We start from the raw sequence: 14599 nt of genomic DNA, 5'->3' as shown, positions 1-14599 counted from the left end.
TCTCTTCTCTCTCTTCTCTCTCTTCTCTCTCCTCTCTCTCTCTCTCTCTCTCTCTCTCTCCAGGGATTTGGACAGGAATAACATCACCAGGATCACTAAAGTTGACTTTTCTGGCATCAAGAACCTGCGAGTTCTGTAAGCATTTTCTCCGTCCTTCACACATAAGCATGATAATAAGACCAAATTTGATATAACGTTGGTATACACTGAGTGTACATGCATCCCCACCATGTTGACTCCAATGCATCCAACAGTTGTGTCAAGTTGGCTGGATGTCCTTTAGGTGGTGGACCATTCTTGATACACACGGGAAACTGTTGAGGGTGGAAAAACCTATTAACATGCCCAGTTCAAAGGCACTTAAATCTTTTGTCTTGCCCATTCACCGTCTGAATGACGCTCAATCCATGTCTCAATTGTCTCAAGGTTTAAAAATCCTAACTAAATTTGGACTTGCCCAGGTTGCTTTGTTTAATGCATTTGTGTCATTAAGGGAGAAACATTGGTTACAGTCATTAGGAAAGAAACAGGTCATAGTGATTAAGTAAGTCATTTTGAATTTACTATGTTTATGTTTAATCTATAAGTAGCTGTCTAAAATCCCACGATTACGAGTCATTGGAAACAACCAAGCAAATGGAAATGTGTAATCATGGAAGCAAAATGTCATAATTGCACAACATTTACAAGGCTAAAAAGCATAGCGTTCGTACGTTTTTACCTGGCTAATGACATGCAGTAAAATCCAACCGCAGTATAACTTCCCTCCAACTCCTCTCCCGGCTATCACGATGATGATACACAAGGGAAAGTATTTGACACTCATCGGTTTGGAGTTGCCACCGATTGACTCGACCGGGGCTCCTTCCTCCCCTCTCTGCCGAAGAGAGAGCTTGAGCCCGTGCGACCGCGTGCTGAGCTAACGACTCTAATCTAACGACGTCTTGGTGCCGTTTACCTCCTGAACAAGGGCCTGCAAAAGGATGGCGTGGAGACAAAAATAACCGGCGAACGAAAGCGCCAAAGGAGTGGTAATAAGCCGGGTCTGTCCTGCAGTACTGTCAGCCAGGTCTGCTGCCTGTTTTTATGTGGTTCATGATTAACAGCAGTCAGCCAGTGACATTTCCCTACTCCAAACCATGTGGATGTAGAGGTCTTGGGAACGACATCTGAGTACACACACACACCCGCACACATATATTTAAGGTGGTCCCTTCGTTTTGGGCTGATAAGCACATTACTGTAGGTCCTGTTGATGGTGTCTTTTTCACTGCTGGCTTGCCCCTCACGATAGTGTAGGTGCTGGCCTATGTCCCATATGGATAATGGAAGACATAAACTATATGAAAACAATACTATTCTACTACACGATACACACAACCCCATCTGAACCCCATCTGGTGGGTTCAGAGAATATTTACTTAAATGTCGATAAATGATCTTTTTGATCCCTCGTTTGTGGGAACCGGATTTATATATCAGATCATCATCCAAGGTATAAGAGTCGTTTTTTATCAACCGAATAAGGCAATTATTTGGGGGCTAAACATTTTGGTCTTTGCCTAACTAGCTCCATCTGAGACCAATCCACGGGTATTAGAGCTGTTGGCTTTTGGCTACGCCGATGGGTTAGTCTGGAAACCTGCGGTATTCTTCACAAATTGCCTCTGAATAGTTCTCCGTGATGAGGCCAACTGTGTCATCTCCCCCTGACAAACGGATATGACAAATACATGTATTAATAGCAGTAAAGCAGTCACATGTATAAACATTTGCTTAAAAGACAATTTATAACCGAGAGCCTCCTGCCAAAAGACCGGAATTCCACATGAGAAGCGTAGAATGTTTTCTGTCTCGCGTTTCCACTTTCTACTTATGGCCTTGGTTGTATCAAGCCGCCATGAGTATCAGTCACTCTGCGATTCATGTGCTTCTCATATATGTCACTCCAAATTGGCCCTAATATCCACAGACACAAATATAAACAGCATATCCATGGAGATGGAGATGTTCTGCCTTTGTAAGGCATCTGGAAAACCTTAGGGATCCTGAAACATGACATGATGTTCCCAGAGCAGAGGGTAGACACTCGACAGGCTAAAGTAAGGAATACCCATTTAGACCTCGAAGCAAAACCCTGTAGTTATAGTACACGGTCTTGTTTCTAAAAGGAGGACATGGTGTTGTTTCTAAAAGGAGCACACGGTGTTGTTTTGAAAAGGAGTACACGGTCTTGCTTCTAAAAGGAGTCCTGTAGCTTTTAACCCATGGTCCTGTAGCATTTTAACCCATTTAACCCATAGCTTTTAACCCATGTCTCCCTCTTTTCTGTCAGGCACCTAGAGGACAACCAGATCACAGTGATTGAGAGGGGGGCGTTCCAGGACCTCAAACAGCTAGAGAGACTGTAAGTATCCCTAGATGACCTCACTTCCCTACCCAGCAGCCACTGCAGCAGACTGACACCCTCTCGAAACTTTTCACCCCTAATACCACGTTTGGGTATTTACACTGTTTCTGTGTGCATAAGTGTGTGTGTTTGTTTGCCTGTGTGCGTTGCGTGCGTGCGCGTGTATGTGTGCCATATATGCACTCTCAGAAGCACTCAAAAAGGCATATTTAGGTAAGGATGATATAAATGACCTACATTTAAAAGTCAAGGCGGGTGACTCGCTCACCTGCTCCTTGACACGGGTGAAGCATACCTCCACATCACTCCTGAGCGTGAACATTAACACTCTGATGGGAAACTGACCACACGGTCAAAACAACACAGAGGGCACTGCTTCTGATGTCCAAGTTCATGAATGGCCTAGACATTTGGCTTACTGACCTTGTCTGTGTCATTGGGTTTGTTTCGGTATGGAAGTAGCTGGCTCACCACAAACTGGTAACTAAACCAAACCCATCCATGCCAGGCTTGCCAGCCATGACGAAGGTCCAAGTCCGCCTGTCGAATGTGCGTCAGGAGCTGGGCAGACCATCTCCCAGATCTCCCAGCCAAGTCCCCTTTCTGTCACAGCCTCTTCCTATCCTGCCAGGAACTCACTCTGCCTGGATGTTATTCTGCCGGCCCATCCGCTTTTCACACCACTCTGGTATTCCGGCATTCCTGCCCCCGTCATCCCCTTCTGACCCTGGCTGGGTCTGGATACAGCTGGGAAGGAACCAGGGTCTGAGTGAAGGGTCCTATGTCCGCAGACTACTCACTGACATTCGTGCCCTGTTGACTGGAGCCCATGTGTGACTTGGCCGGTCAGGGTGCTGTTTGTATGGCATGGGGGCGCTGTGCACACATAGACCTCTCGCTTTATGACCCTGGCTCTGGGACAGGTGGGCGTTAGTGCCGCGGTGTAACGTGACAGGGAGCACACTGACGGAGATCGTAGACAGGGCCATGGGAACATATCTCCAGTCATGTTGTCTCTCTCTCTCTCTCTGGGGGAAATGTATGTCAGTAGGGTAAACTAATGGGGCGAGGGAGTTGACCTTTGCTGAAATGGAGCTAAGGACTCAGTGGAGAAAGTATCAAAACAGATCTGATTGACTTTGATTAGATCAAAGTCAGTACTGTCAAGTGGTACATCAAATGTGTTTTGTAGGAGTATTCCAGGTTAGACAACGTATGTGACAGTTGATCTGCTCCCTAATGTTGTGTTCCTCATTGAGGTCAGGTCAGAGATTGAGGCCTTGCTTTGAGCTATTATGATTTGTGGCGTAACAGCGTGGAAAGTAGACGTGCGAGCTGGCTAGGTGTTAGGTAAGCCTTTAGTCTCTCCATCCGGCTGTGCAGGCCAGGGATGGATGAGGACAGAGGCAGACAGAGGGAGTGTGATCAGGCTCTGAGGGCTCCTTTCATGACATCCTGAGAACCTCCCCCGTCTTCCTCCACATACCTCAGCTGTGCCCTGTGACCCCCTGTCTCAGAGAAAGGCTTTGGTGCCATGATAAGGCCTAGCATCCTGAACCCCCCCCTCCTCCTATGTTAGCCTGTGGAGGCTCATCACAGTGATAATGGCCTTTAAAGGCTTCAGATGACTTCAGAGCGTGATAACCTATGCCCATCTTCATAGGAAGTCACCCGCTTAGGCATAAGCTTTAGCCCATCTGTGAACTCTTGACCCGGGGCGCTGCCATTGGCTTATCCCAGTCTTCCTGTTCCGCGAACAAAGGGTCATCCCACTTCGGAGGTTCTAATCTGATTGATTGATTGGAGCGTCTGTGTGTCGTTTACATTTCACCGGCCTTCTCATCAATCTCTGTTCCCTGCTGTACCACAACACAATGGTGCTTGATGTTGCTGTATGTTTCAGCCCTCAAATGTTCCCTAAGTCTGTCTCTCTGTGTCTCTCTCACACTACACTACACACAAACACAGCCCAAACTGTACTCTATTCATTTGACATAGTTAAATGTCTGAATGCCTCATCAAACAGCGCTTATTTGACCAGACTGATGCTTTCGCCCTTCCCTTGCGCTCTCTCTCTCTCCTCCCCCTCTCTCTCCCTCTCTCTCTCTCTCTCTCTCCAGGCGTCTGAACCGGAACAAGCTGCAGGTTCTCCCAGAGCTGCTGTTCCAGTCCACACCCAAGCTTGGCCGCCTGTAAGTCACAACGCTACTTCTCTTTTGATATCTGATCGCTGGGAAGCAAAGTCAACTTCCCCACTGTTTTAATTTCAATCATTGTCTTGGATGGGGGTTTCCGCTCAAATGTTTTGCTTCCCATACATTTTGAAGAGGAGAGGAGGTTTGCGGTCAGTGCAGGGACAGTCACCGTGTTATTATTCTTTAACCCCCCAGATGTTGGGCTTGTATTTGGGTTGCGGATCCCTGCTAGGTGTCAGGTGACACAGCCCGGCTCTGTACTCCTGTCCATGAGGTGAAGGTGTGCTAGGGGGAATGTTTTCCTGGGACCGGAGGGGGTAACTGCAGAATTTTTATTCCCGAATATCCATTTCGCTGAGCCCTTTGAATGCATGGCCTGGTCACACCGCAGACGTTAGCTTTGCTGTCAGGGAGGACTAGAGCCGGTCCTCAGAGAAACACACGTACTCAGGTTCGCCCTGGGTGGAATCGACAAGCGGGCCTGAACTTTACTAGTGTTTACTTTGGGGCTCTCTCAACAAGTGGAGGAATATGTGACACAGGAGCAGCGTTGGGGCTCTATTAACTTGGGTTTAGTGTGTTTTTGGGGGGTTTTTTTCTACTGTGAAATGTTTCCATTAGGAAAACAGAGATTTGAACTGCCAAATAATACGTTCATCTCTTTCAAAATGTCCTTGTTCCCTTCATTGTTTTGGAGGTTACGCCGGAGATGAATTCACGGCCTATTTGTTCACACCGTGCGGCTTCATGTAGCGGTGATGACTTGATCCGCGTTTGACGACAGCAGTCATGGCTCTGTTTAAAGAAATGAGACTCTCTGCTGCCAATTCAACAGCAGTTTGTGTTTCTCCTCTGGGCTATCGATGCTGTCTCCGAAACACTTGTTGAGAATGACAGTTTAATTTCCTCTCCTCCCTATGCTGCTCCACCATAAGAGCATTATTGGCAATGAATTTTGTATTTTATTTATTTATCAGAGGTTAATAAGGCAGTCTTTACAATCCCAGACAGTTTCTAAGGAGTGGAAAGGATGGACAAAGTCCAAAGCGAATACTGTAAATCTCTCTGTTCTTATCCTTTTACCATCAGCAAATTTAAATTATAGTGTCTGAAGTTTCCCCCAAAGTTCTTTTGAGTTCTTTACCCGGTGACGTTTTGCTATGTCTAAACTATCCTGTAATGAAGGCTCTCCTAATCTGGTCGGGGAGAGAGGTGGTTTACAAGGGGTTCATAACCTCTCCCTGTCATACTTGGTTATTATCTGTAATGTTAGTGTGATATGAATTGCCTAACCCCTAACCCTGGTATTGAAAACCCCGCTCGGGCCGGCCAGGCTGAGGCAGCTGTAGAAAGCATACGCAGCGCATCGCAGTCCAACAGGTTTATTTGATGTGTCCTGCCCTTGCCCTCTTCCTTCGCACGAGCCAGCGTTCCAGGAAACATTCTGCTGCTTTGGGTCAGGTCAGAGAAAGGTAATGGCTGCATCCATTAACTTAGCTGCAAGAGTCAAGACCGAGGGAGAGCAAGTTGAAAGAAAAGAAAGATGGTCTGTCCCGTCGGTCCGGGGGACTTTGATGTGAATGTGCCATCATGCAAACAAATGCATAATAGATGAGCTGGAGACAGGGGTGACCGAGCAGACTTCCTCACAGCTACATGCACAGGCAGGCTCAGGTATTGGCTGATGGGGCCAGGGACAGTGAGAGTTGTGGTGGTGGTGGTGGGGTAGGAGGGCTGGGGCTGGTGCCTGGTGCCCCAGAGTTGGTGGATTGGTTGAGGTTAGGGTTGGGGGAGGGAGGGAGGCTAGCCTAGGCCTGGCCTGGGTCGGTGGGATGGATCATGGATCATGGATGATCATGATGGAGCCACTGGGCTGCTGGCTGGGGCGTTTGTGGTCAGCGTTCCCTGTGCAGGCCCACTCTGCTTGGAAGGAATGTGGTTAGAGTTACAGGGCTGAGACTGCAGCTCCGCTCTGCAGAGCACTGTCTGTGTGGGCCAAGGAAGCAGGGGCCTCTCTCTCTCTCTCTCTCTCTCTCTTTCCCCCCTCTCTCTCTCTCTCTCTCTCTCTCTCTCTCTCTCTCTCTCTCTCTCTCTCTCTCTCTCTCTCTCTCTCTCTCTCTCTCTCTCTCTCTCTCTCTCTCTCTCTGCAGAGATAGCTCTCTATCTAGCAGGGGATTTATGTCCCTCTCTTTCTATTTCTCTCTTTGCTCTATATCTCTATCCTCCTCCTCCTCCTATTCACTGACTGCCCCTCTAGATGTCTTCAACCTGATGGCTAATGGAAAGCAAATGAAGAATTAGAGGGAGGCCATGAAGATGCCTGCTCCTGTTTATTAATGGTGACTGGGATTAGGCCCCCCATATTAACTCCACTTCCTCCTGACTGGCTGGTCGGTCGTCAGGCCCCCACGTTGTGGTGTTTGAACGCAGGATATTTCATTCGGCAATACCCATGGGACTCAACCACTCCCTGCCAAAGGCCTGCTCAGGTTGCATGTGATTGGTGCGCATGGAGGGCGTAAAGCACAATGTTTTCTTATCCCCCACCCCTCTAGTCAATTGAGAGTCCTCTCGTTCATCCTGGTGAGCAATTATCCATTAGTGAGTAGAGTAGTTCGCCTGTCTGAATGCTATGGCCAGCAGTGTAGGGGTGGTAATGTAAGTCTCACTACTCCTCAGAAACTCATTGTGATTGATTCCGCCAGAGGAAGAAGTAGTTGGATGCCTGCTCGGTGCTAGAGGCTGGGCATGGGCCAGCTACATCCCCACTCTGTGCTCCCAACCACCTCCCCCCAGCCCCTTCCAAACACTGCTATCGTTTGCCCACAGTTTGTTATCGTGTCAGAAATCGTTGTGTTGTTTTCCCACCACTTTGGCTCCAGTTCCGGCTTTGTTTGGTTTTCACGGGACTCCATATTTGCTCGAAACAAATAACTCTCCCACACATTTCGTTTCTCACGCCTGTTGGACGAGGACTGATTTAGCGAGCACACAGACGCAGCAGATTGAGCTTTTTCCTAGTCTTCTTCTCTGTGTTAAAGCACGGCGCTTTAAACCAAGGCCTGCAGAACAGACATGCGTGTAGGCTCCTGTAGCACCCCGTATCAGTGTTTCTCTTTAAAGCTCTTAAGCTGGCAAACAGGCTGTGTGGCTGTGTACTGCCTGACCACAATGCTCCTCCTGCCTGCGATATCTGCCTAATAATTCAATACGTCCCGAATGCATAAACCATGGAGCCCTGGCACGCAGCTCAGCCATTGGGCCCTCTGATTGTTTTCAGAGAAATGAAGCTCTCCCAGAATGCAAGCCAAATGTTTTCCAAAATAGGACTGCACTCAGACAGTTTCTGGAGGCCAGACAGCTTTGTGATTTACTCCAAAGACATATTTAGATAAATACAAGCTACAAAGACATTAGAGCTCTGCTTCTGAGCCAATGAGAACCGGACGGGGCACAGCTTGTTGGTAGATACAGAACTTTTTTTAAAGTTTTTTTTTTAGTTTAATTTATTAGGATCCCCATTAGCTACTACATATGCAGCAGCTACTCTTCCTGGGGTCCACATAAAACATACAAATACATGACAAAGTATAGAACAGTTGTAGACAAGAACAACATAAGATATTTTTTTTTACTTTGAATTGAATGTAATAATAAAAAAAAAACTTATATATTGGAAAGAGACAACAGAAATACTATTTACACACTTTTCATATATACAGTGCCGTCAGAAAGTATTCAGACCCCTTGACTTTTTCCAGCCTTATTCTAAAAAAAATAGTACATTGTTTCCCCCCCTAATCAATCTACACACAATAGCCCATAATGACAAAGACATTTTTCAAAATGTATTTTAAAAAGTCATTAATACACATTTTTAATTTCCATGTGTACTAGGAAGCTAAAAGTGGACAGGGATGGTAAAAACAGCTTGATCGCCGTAGCAACATCAGGGAAACTGGGCATAAGGGAGTGGTGCTTCAAATAAAGCAGTTGTGTGACATCCTTAATTGAGCCTTTCATTGTCTTTAATTGCCGCTATCAACACGTTACGGAAAGATATTAACTGTATAGGAAGCTCTGGGGACAGGCCGTCTATATAATGAACAGCTAACAAATTGGCAGACGCAAACAGATTATCATCTTTAGTGGACAACAGTTTTTGAGGGCTCAAAGAAAGAGGTTTGCGATTTCCTTCATGCTGGTGAACTGGCTTTTGAGTTGTTTGGTTGCAGAACAGTCCCTTATCTCTGGTATATCTTGACTTAGTTTAAATCATTCCACACTAAGCTTAAATTGTGTGCAGCGCAATGGACCTATAATTCACAATGTCTCAGGAAAGACTGTCTGGGTTACCAATACTCAGTATAGAAAACAGTTGGGCCCGCAACCTGGACCTACAGGCCGTGGTGAAAACATTTTCACACCAGAAACGGAGGACTCCAAGAGACCAGGGGAGTCTCTCAAGTTGGATTTCATTTAATTGACCTTGAATATTGCAGGCCATTTGTGTAGGCTATTAGCCAGACAGAACCCGCTGAGCTCAACAATAAATAGTGGCTGAATTTATCCTGAAGCCAACTACTTTTCCCCTCATTGTTAAGGCTATTTGTGACTAATAAAATTTGATTTGATTTGATTTGATTTGATTTATTTGATGTGTCATTTTTATAAAGAGTTTATAAATAGCAGCTAAATCTGGTATATAGCTATAGATAGGACACTGCATAATGAAACAATCCCTAGTAAGCTCGTGTTTTGAGGGTGGACTGACTGTATTGATTGGCATCAATAGAATGGTTTTATGCACAACAAATCTCTGCCCACGCTCGGAGAGAGCGCTAGGACAGCTCATGTCATGCAGGTTCAGGTAGCCTATATAGTACCGTTGCATAATCGACTACATCTATTGGTGGCTGATTAGTGTGTTGTTGCGTCAGAAATCTATTTTACAATCTGCCATGTTTGAATTTCCAACTTTAATTACTGAACACGTAATTACATTATTGCCACCGGACAGCAAGTCTAATAATGGCTGCTTTGTGACACCGTGTATAGCACGTGTCCAATTCATTCCACCGAGGGCTGAGTGTCTGCAGGTTTTCACTCGTCTCTTGTACTTGATCGATGAATTAAGGTCACTAATTAGTAAAGAACTCTCCTGACCTGGTTGTCTAGGTCTTATTTGAAAGGGAAAACCCCAAACCTGTAGACACTAGGCCCTCCATGGAGTCAGTTTGACACCCCTGGGGCATAGCTTTGTGAAGCGTCAGGCTTAACATGAGAAAATGACGACCAAATAGGCCTACCCATAAACATTTATCAATTAGTTAAAACATTGCCGTACATGCCCCGGCACCACAGAAAGCCTATCATCGATTTGATAGGCATGCAGCTGTATAGACATGTTGCAGTTCCAGCACCATGGACAGCGATTGGCAGTCTATACTTTGTGAGTGGCTGTCTGGCTGACACATTCGATTTGTATTTTATTTTAGGAGGGGGGTCGGGAAACGCCGACCTTGCGGCGGGGTCCAGAGAAACTGCGTTACACCAGTGCATCACACACATATTCTCCAGGTACTGACAGTTTGCACTTGGTGGCCTATAGCAGCCCCCAAAAAGAAGAGGCTTCAGATGAGGCAGGTGAACCTGCAACCACAGCACTTCTACTTCACTTGCCTCTCTGAGCTTTACAGGAATATGGCTCTGAATATATACAGAAACACCTCCCCCGTAGACATTCCTGTCTTTTCTATAGATGATATATCCTTGTATTCTTACTGCTGTATCATCAAAGGTGCTGTCTAAGTGAGCCTCAGAAATGGCTAATATATTTATATTATCTAAGATTAGCAAATTACTAATCTCATGAATCTTTGTTTCTGACGCTACATATATTTACACGAGTTAACTTTAACCCTTTACTGGGTCGCTTATCTAAACGAGAACTCATAATGATAATAGGTTGCATTTCCCCAAAATGTATTTCCGCTAACAACAAAGAAAGAATTCATGCATTTTTTTTTGCAGATTATGTTCAGCAGATGCCTTGTCTGGTTTAGCTCAGCTACAGCATGGTGCTCTATTCTCCATTCCACTTCTGCACAGCTGTCTTGCTGGACTGTTGCAGGGGGTCGCTGTCCTGTCGGCATGCGTGGCAGTGACGTTTTGTTTTTGTGTTTTTGGTTAGTATGCCGTGTTCTGAGTGGGAGCTGTTGGCTTGGTGGGCGGTCCCACGGGACAAGATCAAACAGTGAAACTTAATATAGCCAATTATGCTCCAATGGGAGATCTGTCAATTACTGCTCTCTGTCTCTCACTCTCGCTCTCTGCCGCCCCCCCCCCCCCCCCCCCCCTGCTGTTTCCAGCCAGAGACGATATGTCATTGCCAGTAGGTACTTAACCTTGTCAAGTATCTGGAAATTCGAAGCTCAATCTAGGCAGGTCGAACACAGACCCAAAGCAATTCCCACTGGGGGATGCTGCTTGCATGATCGTTTTTTTGTTGTTTCTGCTGACAGAAGGAATGAATAAATGGCAACGTGAAATCTGGCATCCCAACAGCTTTGTCTCACCTCAGCGTTTATCGACCCTGCGAGGAGCAGAGGAAGGAATGTTTGCTGGGGAACTTTATTCGGATTGTGTTTGTGTGCACGCGTTTTGGCAGCCAACGTGTCTTTAATAAGTCACCGGCAGCAACACCTTACCACTCTAAAGTTACCAGCTAGAGGGCGAGAGGCTATGAAATGTTGTCGGGAGTTGGCTGTCTATTTTATAGAGCAAATCATGTATATGTATGTGGTGTGTACTAAAATAGCAAAGAAACATGTGGTAGCAATTGAGTGTCCAAATAAAGGTAAGGAAACATGCAATAGGAGGTAGCTTTTAAACGGCATATTTTGTTACTGTGAATACCTTCCCCTGACTTATTTGAATTGTGTAAGCTACAGGCTATGTATGAGCTTTCTTAGCAGCCGACAGCACTCACACAATGTTTGTTAAATCACAATTAAGGTTTACATGTGAGGCGTGATTAAAAACAGCTGTGTCTTTGGAAACTTGGACCGGGAAGAACTGAGATATCCTGCGTGTCACGAGCAGAATAGAAAGGACCTTTTGTTGACTGCTTTTCTTACCGAGCAGAGGAGAAATAATCAACCCTGTTTTGAGTTGTAGCTTTATTTTTCTTGAGGGGCTTTTAAACCTGGCTGCTCGGTTCTGGGTTTTTTAAGCACACAATTGTTACGTTTCCTCATAAGATATTCAAGACAGATTGAAAAGATTAAGATATACACTACATGGCCAAAAGTATGTGGACACCTGCTCGTCGAACATCTCATTCCAAAATCATGGGCATTAATATGGAGTTGGTCCGTTCCCTTTGTTGCTATAACAGCCTCCACTCTTCTGGGAAGGCTTTCCACCTGATGTTGGAACATTGCTGCGGGGACTTGCTTCCATTCAGCCACAAGAGCATTAGTGAGGTTGGGCACTGATGTTGGTCGATTAGGCCTGGCTCACAGTCTGCTTTCTAATTCATCCCAAAGGTGTTCGATGGGGTTGAGGTCAGGGTTCTGTGCAGGCCAGTCAAGTTCTTCCATACCGATCTCGACAAACCATTTGTGTATGGACATCACTTTGTGCACGGGAGCATTGTCATGCTGAAACAAACAGGAAAGGGCCTTTGCCAAACTGTTGCCACAAAGTTGGAAGAATTGTCTAGAATGTCATTGTATGCTGTAGTGTTAAGACTTCACTTCAATGGAACTAAGGGGGCCAGCCCGAGCCATGAAAAACAGCCCCAGACCATATTTCCTCCTCCTCCACCAAACTTTACAGTTGGCACTATGCATTCGGGCAGGTAATGTTCTCCTGACATCCGCCCAAACCCAGGTTCATCTGTCGGACTGCCAGATGGTGAGGCATGATTCATCACTCCAGAGAATGCGTTTCCACTGCTCCAGAGTCCAATGGTTGCGAGCTTTACACCAATCCAGCCGACACTTGGCATTGTGCATGGTGATCTTAGGATTGTGTGCAGCTGCTCGGCCGTGAAAACCCATTTCATGAAGCTGCCGACTAACAGGTATTGTGCTATTGTTGCTTCCAGAAGCAATTTGGAACTTGGTATTGAGTGTTGCAACCAAGGACAGGCGATTTTACGCACTATGTGCTTCAGCACTCGGCGGTCCCGTTCTGTGAGCTTGTGTGGTCTACCACTTCGCGGCGGAGCCGTTGTTGCTCCTAGACGTTTCCACTTCACAATAACAGCACCAGGGCAGCTCTAGCAGAGCAGAATAACAGCACCAGGGCAGCTCTAGCGGGGCATAATAACAGCACCAGGGCAGCTCTAGCGGGGCAGAATAACAGCACCAGGGCAGCTCTAGCGGGGCAGAAATTTGATGAACTGACTTGTTGGAAAGGTTGCATCCTATGACGGTGCAATGTTGAAAGTCACTGAGCTCTTCAGTAAAGCCATTCTACTGACAATGTTTGTCTATGGAGATTGCATGGCTGTTTGCTTAATTTTATACACCTGTCAGCAACCGGTGTGGCGGAAATAGCCGAAACCACTCATTTGAAGGGGTGTCCACATACTTTTGTATATATGGTGTATATATAGTCATTCATATGTTGAGTATATATATTTCAGGAAATATATTGAGATATACTGAGACACCACAGTATATGTACAGTATACTGTTAAGATGACAGACAGTGGATCAGGAGAGCAATTTTGCTGCATTATTTACAGTAGGGATCGGATGGGACTGAGGCACATATAAATCTCCCTGCATGGTGTGGGGCCTGCACAGCCACCCACTGCTGTATACTGCTGTTTCTGCTTCTGGGGACTCTGTTAGTTCTGCAGACAAGGAGCGTGCCGGCCCCCATGTGTGCTGCTGCTGGAAACTTTACTGCAATCCTGAAGCTGGCCTATGTCACACACACAGCCATTCTGAGAGGCATACACTCCGTCTATAGGCATAGGCAGAGAGAGGGGGAGAGGTAGGGGAGAAGGGGGATTGTGAGGTCTCTTGGGTCACTAGCAGCTCCTAAAGCCTAGACTAGTGATTTATTTTGTTTTAGCAAAGTCTGATTGCTACAAATGAACCTCACAATCTTTTTCGCTCTCGTAATTGCAGACACAGATGTCTTTGGTACACAATTACACAGACATACATACACAAAGACAGGCATACATACTCTCTCTTACTTTCCTTCTCTCTCTCTCACACTCTCTCTCTCTCTCTCTCTCTCTCTCTCTCTCTCTCTCTCTCTCTCTCTCTCTCTCTCTCAATACACGCACGCACTCATGTTTGCACACGCACGAACACACACACACACACACACACACACACACACACACACACACACACACACACACACACACACACACACACACACACACACACACACACACACACACACACACACACACACACACACACACACACACACACACACGCACACACACACGCACACACACACAGCTATGTAGTAGCATGAAGGATATCTCTGATCTAATAGCTAGTGGTTTTCCAGTCTGGGTGGAAACAGGCCATTTGCAGGGGTGGTTTCTCATCCGTGGGACTCGGAGACGAAAGGAGAGAGTGTATGGAGTGGGAGTCGTGTTTTACAGTGTGTGGGTCAGAGAGGATGGGTTTTACTGGATGGTTTTTCCTGGCCGTGAGGAGGGCTGCAGGCCGTGAGGACCGCCTTGCTCTGTCGACTGGCTGGCTGGCTCTGTGTAATCTACCCATGTCCGTGTTCGGGGGTTGCCCCTGTCTTTCTTCTCTCCCTCCTGTCCTGCACTCAGTCCTTACCTCTACTGACCCATTTCACTGGACCCACTGAACGACTTACTCTCAATGTCTCAGTAGCATTGCAGATTTTTACTTATAGGTACTATAGGTAATACACATTTTAACTTATAGGTACTGGAGATAATACACATTTTACATTATACGTACAGTAGGTAATACACATT

At 46.2% G+C, this 14599-nt stretch overlaps 1 protein-coding gene across 2 annotated transcripts in view; it reads left to right on the top strand.

The window, feature by feature from the left end:
- The window catches only part of slit3 (slit homolog 3 (Drosophila)), a 202339-nt gene that overhangs the window by 17310 nt on the left and 170430 nt on the right, over positions 1 to 14599 (top strand). For both annotated transcript variants that reach the window (XM_055926547.1, XM_055926546.1), the window contains exons 2-4: positions 64 to 135; positions 2336 to 2407; positions 4531 to 4602. In XM_055926547.1, the coding sequence (XP_055782522.1) occupies positions 64 to 135; positions 2336 to 2407; positions 4531 to 4602 (216 nt within the window). The remainder of the gene's footprint in view (positions 1 to 63; positions 136 to 2335; positions 2408 to 4530; positions 4603 to 14599) is intronic.

This window comes from Salvelinus fontinalis, chromosome 6 (assembly GCF_029448725.1).
Source record: "Salvelinus fontinalis isolate EN_2023a chromosome 6, ASM2944872v1, whole genome shotgun sequence".
NCBI lineage: Eukaryota > Metazoa > Chordata > Actinopteri > Salmoniformes > Salmonidae > Salvelinus > Salvelinus fontinalis.
Note: the sequence above shows the minus strand (reverse complement) of the source record. Positions and strands in the feature narration are given on the sequence as shown.